At 47.3% G+C, this 13,051-nt stretch overlaps 1 protein-coding gene across 1 annotated transcript in view; it reads right to left on the bottom strand.

The window, feature by feature from the left end:
- Positions 1-9,138, bottom strand: part of ZNF398 (zinc finger protein 398) — a 31,579-nt gene extending 22,441 nt beyond the window's left edge. The window contains exons 1-2 of the mRNA XM_049642060.1: positions 8,670-9,138; positions 3,709-4,104 (exon numbers count right to left, since the gene is read on the bottom strand). Coding sequence (XP_049498017.1) covers positions 3,709-4,104; positions 8,670-8,693 — 420 coding nt within the window. The 5' untranslated portion in view covers positions 8,694-9,138. The remainder of the gene's footprint in view (positions 1-3,708; positions 4,105-8,669) is intronic.
- Positions 9,139-13,051: the final 3,913 nt, after the last annotated feature.

Here is a 13,051-nt window from a genome sequence, read left to right as displayed (position 1 = left end):
TGTGACACAAATGTTAAAAGACCTACACGAAGACACACCCTCAACACGTTTTAGAAAAACAAGTACAAAAAAAAAAAACCAAGTACAAATGGGAAGATTCTAGAGAACAGATTTCTTGTAAACGGATTTGGTGTTCATTTGGAATTAATGCAGATATATTAATTTGGAATTGATTTGGTATTCAGGTTTATCATCAATGGCATTCGATGTTATGAGACAAAGGACCGATGCCTTTAAAATTCTGAGAGAAGTGGAGTATTCAGCCTTAAAACGGAAATGCTGATACAACATGGGTGAACCTGGAAGATGTTGTGCTGAGAGAAATAAGCCAGTCGCGGAAGGACAAATAGTGTATGATCTCATTTATATGAGGGACTCCGAAGAGTCAAATTCACAGAGACAGAAAGCAGAATGGTGGGCGCCAGGGGCCGGGGCAGAGGGGCTGGGGGATTAGCGTTTAATGGAGACAGAGTTTCAGTTTGGGAAGTTCTGGAGATGGATGGTGTTGGTAGTTGCACAGTGACGTGAATGTACTGAGTACCACTAAACTGGGCATTTAAACGCGGCGAAAATGGTACATTTTAGGTTGTGCACATTTTACCACAGTTTAGAATTGAAAGTAAGAAGAAAACTGAGGGAAGATTATTCTGAACTTGGCACTCAGAAGTAAGGACAGGGTCACCTGGTGGCGGGGGCGGGGGGGAGGGGTTCAGTCAGTAAGTGTCCGACTCTTGATTTTGGCTCAGGTCATGATCTCATGGTTCGTGAGTTTGAGCCCTGAGTCAGGCTCTGTGCTGACAGTGAGAAGCCTGCTTGGGATTCTCTCTCCTGCCCTTCCCCAGCTCTCTCTCTCTCTCTCTCAAAAAGAAATAAACAAACATAAAAAAAATAATAAAGACAGAATAAGAAGAGTATTTTCAACAAAGCAAAAATGCAAATTTTGCTTCCCATATTTAAAGCTAATAAATCTCTAATATGTTCTAACTTTATGAAGATATCTTAAAGAAATATCACATTATCTTCTATACGATTTTGGAGTTTAAGATGGAGAGTTTAAACATTACCCATTTATCTAGGTAAGACAATGGGTGCACACTTTAACTTACCTTTTCTACTAATCTTATGGCAATACTAAGTATAAATTATCCCAAAGAACTCCTGGAGGGGCTCCAGACACACAAGTAAAACACACTGGGGAAGGTTCTCTATCAGATGCTGACTCTGATATCCCTCCCTGCAAACCTGGAAAGAGGCATCGGTCATCATTCTCTCCCTTTTCTCCCTTCCCACTCACTCTTCAACCTGCCCTTCCCAGACTTCTATGCCCCGCGTCTTAGCAAGGTCTCCGGCCAGGTCTGTGTTGCCAAACCATACTCTGTCTGCATCTTTCTAGACCTCTCAGTGACATGCAATCCAAATGACAGCTTTCTCCTTGAATGCTTTTCCTCCTCGTCCTGTGATGCCACATACACTCCTATCTTGTTTCCATCTCGCTGGCCACTCCTTTTGGTCTCCTTTGCCAGCTCTGCCTGCCCCTGGAGCATGGTCCTTGGACTCTTCTCCCTGCTTCGCCATGCTTTCTCCTGAGGCAATCACCTCCAGTCTCAGGACTTTCAACAGGGTCTGTGCACCCATGACTGCCAAATATTACTCTGCTCTGAGCCGCGGGGACCACTTAACATCTCTCCTGACTGTATCACGGGCACCTCAAACCTAATACTGCCAAAAGAGAGCTCCTAATTCCTTCCCACTCCTCAAGATAGTCCCCATCTCAGTAAATGTCACCACCATCCATCGGGTTCTTGGAGCCAAAAGCCTAACAGTCAGTAAACCTAAGGTGGTTAAGAGCATATGCTCTGGAGCCAGCTGGGTTGCAATACTACTCTATTACTTATATTTAGTAACTAAATGATCTTGGGCAAGTTAGGGTTCCTATGAAAATAACCAAAGCACTTAGAACAAGTTCTATGTAAATTATCACACACTAAATTTAAAATTATCGTTGTTCTTCATTACCAAATTCCCATCCGTGACTTCTACCCAGCATCTCCGCCAAAAGTCCAGAATCTGCCCACTATCCGTCTCCACCACGGCTACCCTCACCCAAGCCACTCTCATCCCTCCCACTATTGCAGCTGCCTCTTGTTTTCTCCCTGCCTCTATTCCTACCAACCTGATCCGTCTCCTACGGAGCAAAGTGATTTGTTCAAAATATCAACCAGATTGGGGTGCCTGGGTGGCGCAGTCGGTTAAGCGTCCGGCTTCAGCCAGGTCACGATCTCGCGGTCCGTGAGTTCGAGCCCCGCGTCAGGCTCTGGGCTGATGGCTCGGAGCCTGGAGCCTGTTTCCGATTCTGTGTCTCCCTCTCTCTCTGCCCCTCCCCCGTTCATGCTCTGTCTCTCTCTGTCCCAAAAATAAATAAAAAACGTTGAAAAAAAAAAAATTTAAAATATCAACCAGATAGAACTCCTCTGCTTAATACCCTCAATTTCTTTCCATTATACCCAAGATAAAACCAATTCCTCACCTTGGTCTCAGACCCCTACATCAGTGATTCACAGCCCCGGTTGCACATTAGACCCCACCACAGAGCTGTTAAGATTTGTGTTTTAGCCTCATCCAGGACCCACTAAATCAGAATCTCTCGGTGTGATGCCCACCAAAATGGAAAAAGCCCTCGGGTGATTCCTATGTACAGTCAGTGCTGAAAAACACTGCCCTAAATGACGTGACCTCATCCATTTCTCTAGGCACAGGCCTGTTTTCACCGCATACCAGCTAATGGGTTTCCCCTTGCCTTCAGTGTTCCACGTTTGTTTGTCTTCGGGACTTTGCACGGGGCATCGTCACCGCCTAGAAAGTTCTTCCTCAGATCTTCTCACAGCTGCGTCCTTCCTGTCATTCAGTCTCAGCCTAAATATTAGCACCTTTATGAGAGCTGCTCTGAAAACCCACCAAGAACTAAATCACCGAATAGCACTTTTTTTAATCTACTTGCACCTAAAGGGATTTATATTCTTGTCTGTTTATATTTTCTGTCTTTCTCCACTAAAATTTAAGCTCCAGAGAAGCTTACATGAATTGTTCAGTGCTGTGCCTCCAGGATATAGATATTCAGTAGACAGTACGTGCTCAGGAAAACCAGATGCCTCGAGGCTATGTTCCATAGATTAAGAATGAAGTTTATTTTCTTCTGGTGTATGGGCCACTCCCTGCAGAAGGGCCGGGCCCTAGCCCCACAACATACTTCCGTAAAGGGTACTAAAGGGCAGGATCATGCCAATCCTAGGCCTACGGAGAGCCCCAAACCATCTACTTGCCAGCTCTTCCCCCAGACTCCTCCTTTCACCAGAATTACCAACAAATTCATAAGGGCCGACTGAAATGATATTTAATTTAGCTTCCGCACCAAGAACGAAGCAGACAGGTTAACAAAGACAAAAGGGACTCGGAGATAAAGGACAGGAGAAAGCTGAAGAGAAAAACAAAATCTGCCAGGTAGCCAACTCTGAATTGGAAAGAGGTTTCTAATCTTCAGTCGGACACTTCAATTCAAATCACAGCTAAATTGAACGTGAAATGTTTCCCAAATAGATGAACAAAACCCAACTTAATCGCTCCTTTAGCCTGACTGGCCAACAGGATCCCTTACTCCTAGTCTATGGACTAGTGGTACCACTTTCCACCCAGAAGGGGCGAGGGAATTACCTTTGGGATATCCCCTTTGATCCCCGGCGGCAGTCGCAGGATCCAGAAGTTTCGGTTTCTCAGCAGGTTCTCCAAGTTCTCCAGCCGCCTCTGCAGCAGCCCGTACTCCTGCAGCAGGGTCCCCAGCACGGCCCACTTGCCCTCCAGCTGGTTCCCGAGATCAGCCACTGTCTTTTCACAGCTGGCCAGCTTCTTCTCCGCCGTCCCCGTCCGTCCTTCCAGGTGCAGGAGGCGCCGGCTGTGGACCTCCACCTTTCTCTCAATGGCCTGCACGGCTGCCACCACCGTCCACAGGGAGATGGCTGCCGTCTGCAGATGGGCCTCGTTTGCTGCCGGGGGCGTGGGAAGAGGAAGGGGCTGCAGGGAGGTAAGGCATTCAGAGTCCCATTCAGAAGTCTGTACGCGGTGGAGAGAGGAGACAAGACACTGAGTGTTGGAAGGAACCTAAGCCAAACTAAAATCAAAGAAGGACTGGTTAGCTGGTTAACCAGCTGTGATTCATCTAAATACAGTTTTAGCACTGCCTGCAAAAGCTTCATCTTTATGGTGCTCGTCAGCAGCAAAAGCCAAGAGGACCGCTTTGGCGGTTCAGGGATGAATGAAGTCAGTGAGGGACACTGGATTCAGAACCAGCCTGGCCTATCCCCTGGGGTGTTACGCTGTAGAGCCAATTGTCCAGAGGCTCGGGTTGCTGCTGCATCCTCTATTTCTGGAAAAGGCCTACGTGCACCAGATCTTTCTAGGTTCCTCTGAACTCACTGCCCTCTGATAAATCCTTTATTGATTTATGCTCCAGCCCTGTCCACCACCCTGCTTACGAACCTCAACCGTACCATTCTGTAATACTTTAAAAAGCTGAGAGCATTGAGTATGGAGAAAACATATTTTCAAATATTTGATGGTTCTAAAACGTTAGGCAGAACAGACTTTTTTCAATTAAAATTTTTTTTAATGTTTTAAATGTTTATTCATTTTTGAGAGAGAGACAGAGAGAGAGAGCGAGCAGGAGGGGCAGGGGCAGAGAGAGAAGGAGACACAGAATCTGAAGCAGTTCCAAGCTCTGAGCTGTCAGCACAGAGTCCGACGCAGGGCTCGAACCCTCAAACCCGCAAGATCATGACCCGAGCCAAAGTCGGATGATTAACCGACTGAGCCACCCGGGAGCCCCCTTAATTAAAATTTTTTTTAACGTTTATTTTATTTAAAAAAACATTTTTTTTAACGTTTATTTATTTTTGAGACAGGGAGAGACAGAGCATGAACAGGGGAGGGTCAGAGAGAGAGGGAGACACAGAATCCAAAACAGGCTCCAGGCTCTGACCTGTCGGCACAGAGCCCGACGCGGGGCTTGAACTCACGGACCGCGAGATCATGACCTGAGCCGAAGTCGGATGCTTAACCGACTGAGCCACCCAGGCGCCCCAACGTTTACTTATTTTTGAGAGAGAGGATGCATGTGCAAGAGAGCAGGGAGGGGGGGCAAAGAGAGAGGGGGTCAGAGGATCTGAATCTTTGCTGAGAGCAGAGCAGCAGAGAGCCCAATGTAGGGCTTGAACTCACGAACCGTGAGATCATGACCTGAGCTGAAGTCGGACACTTAACTGACTAAGCCACCCAGGTGCCCCCAGAACATTATCATTTTTTATTTAATGTTTAATATTTTAAATATTATATTGCATTTATTCCAGAGGGCAGAACTAGAACATGGAATTTTCAGGCAGGCAAACTCTGTCCTACATAAATAATTTTTGAAACTAGATCTTTCCAAGAAAATACCAGGCTGCCCCATCACTGAAAATGCTGTGAAATAAAATGAATATTAAAAAAAAGAAATTCCAGGGAACCTAGGTGGGTCAGTCTGTTGAGTGTCCAGCTCTTGCTTTTGTCTCAGGTCATGATCCCAGGGTCATGAGACACAGCCCCCGCTGAGCGTGGAGCCTGCTTAAGATTTTCTCTCTCATCATCCGACTTCAGCTCAGGTCATGATCTTGCGGTTCTTGGGTTCGATCCCTACACGGGGCTCACTGCTGTCAGTGCAGATCCTGCTTCGGATCCTCTGTTCTCCTCTCTCTGCCCCTCCCCCACTTGCGCTCTATCAAAAATAAATAAAACATTAAAATATTTTCTCTCTCTCTGCCCCTCTCCCCAGCTCATGGTCGGTCTCTCTCTCTCTCTCTCCAAAATTAAAGAAAGAAAGAAAGAAAGAAAGAAAGAAAGAAAGAAAGATCCTACAACATAGGGGAGATTGGACCAGAATGACCTCCACAAAGCCTTGCGACTCTACGAATTGGACAACCCGCTCCCCGGCTCCAGCTCTGAATCAGTCTAACTGTTCCTTCTCTGTTCCTGTAAGCAAGCTGGTAAACCCTACTAAAGGAAGTCACACGACAGGGAAAACTGGTGTCACCCCACACCAGTAGTCTCTAAGCTCAGCAGGAACTCAACATTGCCTGGTGCCCCCTACACTTTTCTTCCCATTCCATATAGTAGCCACTGCAACCCCCCGCACACCCCTTAAACTTTTAGTACAACGCTTCTCAAACTAACGTGCCCGAGAATCATCTGCAGATCTCGTTAAAAGGCAGACTTGGACGGTTGAGCCTCCAACTCTTGATTTCAGCTCAGGTCATGAGATCGGCCCCGCATCTGGCTCAGCGCTGACAGTGTGGAGCCCGCTTAGGATTCTCTCTCTCCATCTCTCCCCCCCCCCCCCCCACTCGTGCTTGCTCGCTTGCACGCGCGCGCGTTCTCTCTCTACAATAAATAAACTAAGAAATAAAAATGCAGACTTTGATTCAGCAGGCCTGGGAGGAAAATTGAGATTCTGCATTTTTACCAAGCTGCCGGGTGATGCAGATGCTGGTGGTTCAGAGAGCACACGTGGGGCAGTGAGACCCTTGTCCACTGCAGGCCCTCTCAACCTCAGGGGACAACATGGCCTCCTACTTTGAGAAGAAAGAGTGGCCTGCAACTCTCTCAACTTTCTCCTATTACACTGGCTTCTCACTTCAAACTCATCAGTAGCTTAATCCATGCTTTCTTCCTTCCTTCCCCCAGGAAAAGGTTGCACGCATCCTATTTAAAACTAATCTCTCCACTTATGCTCTGAATGCCAACGCTTTCCACACTTTTAGGGACATTGTTCTTTTCTCTTTTTTATGGTCAGTAGTTCAATGTCTCCTAATTCTTCTCGGTAAAGACAGACCCGCACCATTCAATATGGGAACCACATGTGGCTATTAGCACTTGAAATGTGGGTATTGTGACTGGGACGCGCTGGAAGTTTAAAACACACACCAGATTCTGCAGACTTAGTATGAGGGGGGAAAATGGAAAACTTCATTAGTAAGTTCTTAATATTGGGAGCACCTGGGGTGGCTCAGTGGGTTGAGCATCTGACTCCTGGTTTTGGCTCAGGTGACGATCTCAGGGTCCTGAGATTCAGGTCTGCCTCTGGCTCAGGCTGTGCACTGAGCATGGAGCCTGCTTGGGATTCTCCCTCTGCCTCTCTCCCCCTCCCCCGACTAGTGTGTGCTCTAAAATTCTAAAAAAATTTTTTTAAGTTTATTTGAGAGACAGTGCACGTGGGGGAGGGGCAGAGGGAGAGAGAAAATCTTAAGCAGCCAGTGCAGAGCCTAAGAGTCAGATGGGGGGGGGCGGGGAGGGGGTTTGAACTCACAAAACCAGGCGATCATGACCTGAGCCAAAACCAGCAGTCAGATCCTTAATCGACTGAGCCACCCAGGCGTCCCCTGCCCCCCAGAAAAAACATTCTCAATATTGGTTACACACTGAAATATTCTGTATGCTTTGGATTAAATAAAATATATTAAAATTAAATTCATCTATTTGTTTGCACTTTTTAAATGCCAGCACTAGAAAATTTATGTAGCTTCCACTTTATTTCTATTAAATAGGGTTGGCATTGAGGCTTGATCATCTTTACCCTGGTAAAAAAAAAAAAAAAAAAAAGGAAAACAGATCCAAGGGCAGACACTGCGTTCCTCTCTACCCTACTCCCCACCCCATTGCTACCTGCTCCCTCTTTTCCTCCTCACTTTCCAGATACTCCATTGCCCATTCTGTTTCCTGACTCACTAAAACGGCTCTCCTTGGGGCGACCAAAGGCTTCCTGGCTGACAAAATGCACGGCGTCCGTGTCAGTCCTATGCTACTGGGCCGGTCCCTGCTCCTTCTACGGGGCTCTTGTGCGCAGGGACTACGTGGGTCACCTCCGCGGCCCTAGCAACTGGGAGAGGGCCTGGCTCGCTGCCGGCCTGCGGGAAATAGCCGCGGGATGAATAAACACGTCTAAGGCTATCTGGTCCTCGGAACCCGCACCAGTCGTTCAGCAGCAGCACAGACGGCGGGCCTAGGGTGGCGCGCGTTGTCATCTACCGGGCGCTGGGGACCCCGGCGCTCACGCAGCCCTTCGTCCCGCCCGGGGGCCACCGTGCCCGCCGCATCCGCGGCCGCGCGGGGCTCAGGCGGACGGCCCCGAACGTGATTCTGTGCGGACGGCTGCCGGAGCCGGAGAACGCTGATGGAAACACCCAACCAAGCTTCCTGCCGGCCGCGCGTCTGGCGGGCAGTGGCGGGGCTGACACCGAGCGGGAGGAGCCCCTCTTCGCTCATTCCTCTTTCATTAGCGGAAGACGCGCTCTCGGCTCTAAACGTCCGAATGGGAAGGAGGAGCCCCGGGCCTCGCACCCGAGGCGCCGGGACCGCACGATGGGGGAGGGGGCGCCGCCGTCCCGGGCCGGAGTTCGGCGTCGGTGTCCCCACTCGGCGCCTCAGGCCCTTCCCCGCCGGCGGGACCCCGGGAGCGCCCTTGCGCCGGGGCCCCGCGCCTGACAGGCCGGGCGACCCGACCTCCTCCCCTCCCGCGGGTCCGCGGCGCCGAGCCCTAGGCGCCCAGACCGTCCCGGGCTCGCAGCGCTCGGCACGCGGGCCGCTCTTACCGGAGCCGGGGCCGCCTCGGCCATGGCCCTGCGCTGTCCGGCCCGGGCCGGAGTCGTCGTCGTCGTCGCCGCTGCCGCTGCCGCCGCCGCCGCCGCCGCCGCGCGCGGCCCCACGCAGGCCGGCCCCGGGTCTCTCCGCAGGCGGCGCCCGCCCGGCTCTGCCTTCCCTGCCCGGACTCGCGCGGCTGCTCGGGGCGCCGGGACGCAGCGGAGGCACGGCGGCCGGCCGGTGAAGCTTAGGAGGCGGGCAGGCTCAGCGGCGCTCGGCCCGCAGCGGCCCCTCAGCTGGCGCTTTGTGGCCACCGAGCGCACCCTGGAAACGGCTCCGGCCTAGACGCGCCGCAGGCCCGCGCCGCCCGCCCGCCGCCGCAGCGCGCCCCCTGCCGGCCCCGGCGGCCACTTCCGCCCCGGCGGTGGAGGTGCGGCGCCCGAGGCTTCTGGTTTCTCGCTTACCCCCAGAGGCTGTATCTGTCGGAGCGGAGCTTAGGACCCAGCCCCAACCCAGGGCTCGTTCCCGGGAGCGCCTCTCTTCCTGAGGGCCCGGTTAGCGGGCACCGCGCGACGGGAGGCGCGCCGGCGGGAAGACAGCCCAGTTTGGAAAGGTGGCGATGGGCGGAGTGCGAGAGCCAGACCGGCCGGAGCGAGCCGGTGCGTTACGACGAGTGACCGAGAGGCACAAATCTGCGACGAAGAGACGTCCGTCATTTGCAGACATAGCACTTGTGGCTAACGAGGTGAAGCGGCTTACGTCTCATGTGGCCTGTGTTAGGACCAAAAGCGAAGTCTACAGTCTCGGATTATTGAGGTTGCGGTTTGCTGCGTCTGTGCCGATGAACAGGAGAGAGCCGAGTGTTATTATGGAGGTCGTGGGTGTTACAGTTAAGACAACCACACAATCCTGAGTTCCTAGCACAGCCCTCAGTTCGAACATGCTCGACGTGAATGAAAATCCTCCCGAGCCTGTATTTCAACCAATGAATCAAGTCAATGCCCGTAACGGTCAAAGTAACACTAAATCATAAAAGTATGAGAACCATCCTGTTGGGGCACCTGCTCTTGAGCATACAAACTATCTTTAGACTGGAGCTATACCTGAAAATCTATTTTGGTCAAGTGGTGAACGTTTGATAGTTAAAAATTAAAAATTGCTATTCTCTAAATGAGAATGTCGCCATAACAGAGTGAGCTTTTAAAAAAGAAAAAAAATACGAACTTTCCCGGAAACTCAGTTTTTATGGTTTTATTATTAAAAGCGTAGCAGTTAAAATGTTAAAGTTTGGCTTTGTAAGGCAAGAACAGTAACTTCTCAGCCCTGGCGACTGCTGGATCCTTATGGCCAATAAACAGGTTCATTTGCATCACCAAATAAAATACTTTCAACTGAGCTTCAAGGAATAGCAAGGCTACATCTGCCAGTATAATATGGTAATATTGCCACCAATTTATGTGTTTCTTCCTCTAAGAGGAACTGATTATGGTAAAGACTTTGTGCCTTTTTAATTGTTGGCCTTGGTAATTTCTTGGGCAATGACAGCATTCCATTGAAGCAATTTCACTGACTAAAATTTTGTGCACTTTCAAGAAAAGGCGTGATACTTTCAGAAGCAGGTTTTAACATGGTTTTACTCATTTATTTAGATTCTAAGTTGTAATATTTTTGTCTGTTCTTGCCACTATACACAGTGACCAGAAATAAATTTGTCCTTAAAGTTTGGACCTAGAAATGTGACAATGGAGCAATTTAATTACCTTTCAAGTTAAGAAAATAATCAAAGTTCCGTCTGTAGCTTATCTTGTATGCACACCAATTTCAGCATCTTCCCTGGAGTAGAATCAAAGGAAGATCTTTTCAGCAGGAATCATGCAGGAAATACTTACACTCTTAAGGCACATCAATTTATGCATCAAGTTCCAACAAGCAAACTGCTTTCTATGTAATTAACCATTGGTTATTAGTAAGTCTTGCTATGTTGGTAATGTTCTTTGAGAAATACAGAATTAAGGCCTTCTTCATTACCTTTGAAAAGCATAATAGCTGTTATTCCACCTTGTTTAAATATCTCGTATATGAACTGACAATCTCACAATCTCTTGTATATCATATAATTTGTTACTGGCTGAAGAAAAATTATGGAAGTGGTCTTTCTGCTTGCAGCCAGTCATTTTTTGTTACATCTTTTTAAGCTATGACCATTTTATGAATATAAAACTGAAGGGTGTAAACAAATTACAGTGTGTTTGTGTTCATAGCCTTTTACTGTATGTGTCCTGTAGTCAATGATAATTTCATGCATTAGTCTGTATGATTTTATATTTCATAAATATTTCTCAAAGTCAGATCCACTGTGTGAGACACAAGAATCTTTCACCAAGTAAGGAAAGTGGAAACATGGTTGAATTAATCTTTAATCCTCTTTGTTGTCAAATCTAAAAATTAAGGTTGATTCTTCCAACCTTGTGTCCAAAGGTCACACCATATACTTTGGGAGCGTATTTAACATTCTCATTAACCTTTTTGTGTATAACAAAATATAAATCCAGCAACAGTTTTTAGGAATGTTTTCTAAAATAAATCAATATTTACAATCCATAGCTTCAGCAAATCTCAAAAATCCTTTCTCTTCAAATGCTGAAACGGTTATTAGTCTATTGCAATTGTTTCTACAAGCTTTAAAAAGCATTAGCCTTCACAGATCCCAAACCATGAGGTATTATCTTATTAAAACCATTCTTGAATAGTTCATTATTTAGAGAGAACGAATGTATTCTGGGTATCTCATTTTATCTAAAAATTCTTTTTTTTCATTCTGTCTTTATACTTTTAATCACGACACAAAAATGATTTATCATGGGCACCTGGGTGGCCCAGTGGGTTAAGCATCCAACTCTTGATTTCAGCTCAGGTCATGATCTCATGGTTAGTGAGTTCGAGCTCCATGTTGGGCCCCGGGCTGTCAGCATGGAGCCTGCTTGGGACTTTGTCTCTCCCCCAACCCCTGCCCCTCCTGAGGTAGTGCTCTCTCTCTCACAAAATAAATAAACTTAAAAAAAAAAAAAAAGGGTGATTTATCACACGTCTGTTGTATATGAGTTTTTGTCTTCGTGAAATTTTGAGGTAGCCATGTTGACATTCTGCTTTTTATTATTTTTTTTAGTGTTTATTTATTTATTTTTGAGACAGAGAGAACACAGTTGGGGAGGGTCAAAGAGAGACAGGGAGAGAGAGAGAATTCCAAGCAGGCAGAGCCCGCCTCAGGGTTCCATTTCAGGAACAGTGAGATCCTGACCTGAGCCAAAATCAAGAGTTAGACACTTAACAACTGAGCCACCCAGGCACCGTCCCTCCACCGACATTCTGTTTTTAATTTATCCTCCTAATATGTGAAAAATTACCAAATAGGGCTTTTTGAGATTCACAGACTAAATGGAATTAAGTAAGCAGACATTAGTTTCTACATATTTTTTATACAGTATTTTTATTTTATTTTATTTTATTTTATTATCTCTTTTTAAGTAAGCTGTATGCCTATCATAGGGCTTGAACTCACGACCCAGATATCAAGAGTTGCATGCTCTACCTACCAAGCCAGCCAGGAGCCCTTCTCCAGATTTTATTTAGTGTTATGAATGCCACTGCACCAAAGAATTCCACAGTAATTAGAATTATGATATAATCTAATCTATTATTTTGCCCTGTGTTCATATTTATATTTTTATAAACATCTGTAGGCTCAAAAAAGATAACAGTGTTCTTTCTAAAGTTATCTGGGCAGGAACACCTGGGCCTGGGTAGCTCAGTCGGTTAAATGTCCAACTTCAGCTCAGGTCATGATCTCACAGTTTGTGGGCTCAAGCCCCTCATTGGGCTCTGCGTTGACAGTGCAGAGCCTGCTTGGGATTCTCTGTCTACCTTTCTCTCTGTCCCTCCCCCTCCTCTCAAAATAAACATTTTTAAAAAATCTTTTTAATGTTTATTTTTGAGAGAGAGAGGCACAGCGTGAGCAGAGGAGGAGTAGAAAGAGAGGGAAACATAGAATCTGCAGCAGGCTTCAGGTTCCCAGCTGTCAGCACAGAGCCCGATGAGGGGCTGGAACTCACAAACCGGGAGATCATGACCTGAGCCGAAGTCGGAGGTTGAACCAACTGAGCCACCCAGGCACCCCAAAATAAACATTTTTTAAAAATCCAATCATATGTACTTCAACTGACTGTTAGCAGTACAACATATAAAGGACATCACCAAATTTAGCTTTCTAAGTTACCAAGAATTTAGAATACCTTAACTTGAAAGTAGATATTCAGATATTAACAATAAATACAAGTGACATGCCATATTCATGCTACTGAAGATCGAAGCACCAATGGGACATGATAGAAATCTA

This window comes from Panthera uncia, chromosome A2 (genome assembly GCF_023721935.1).
Source record: "Panthera uncia isolate 11264 chromosome A2, Puncia_PCG_1.0, whole genome shotgun sequence".
Lineage (NCBI taxonomy): Eukaryota > Metazoa > Chordata > Mammalia > Carnivora > Felidae > Panthera > Panthera uncia.
Note: the sequence above shows the minus strand (reverse complement) of the source record. Positions and strands in the feature narration are given on the sequence as shown.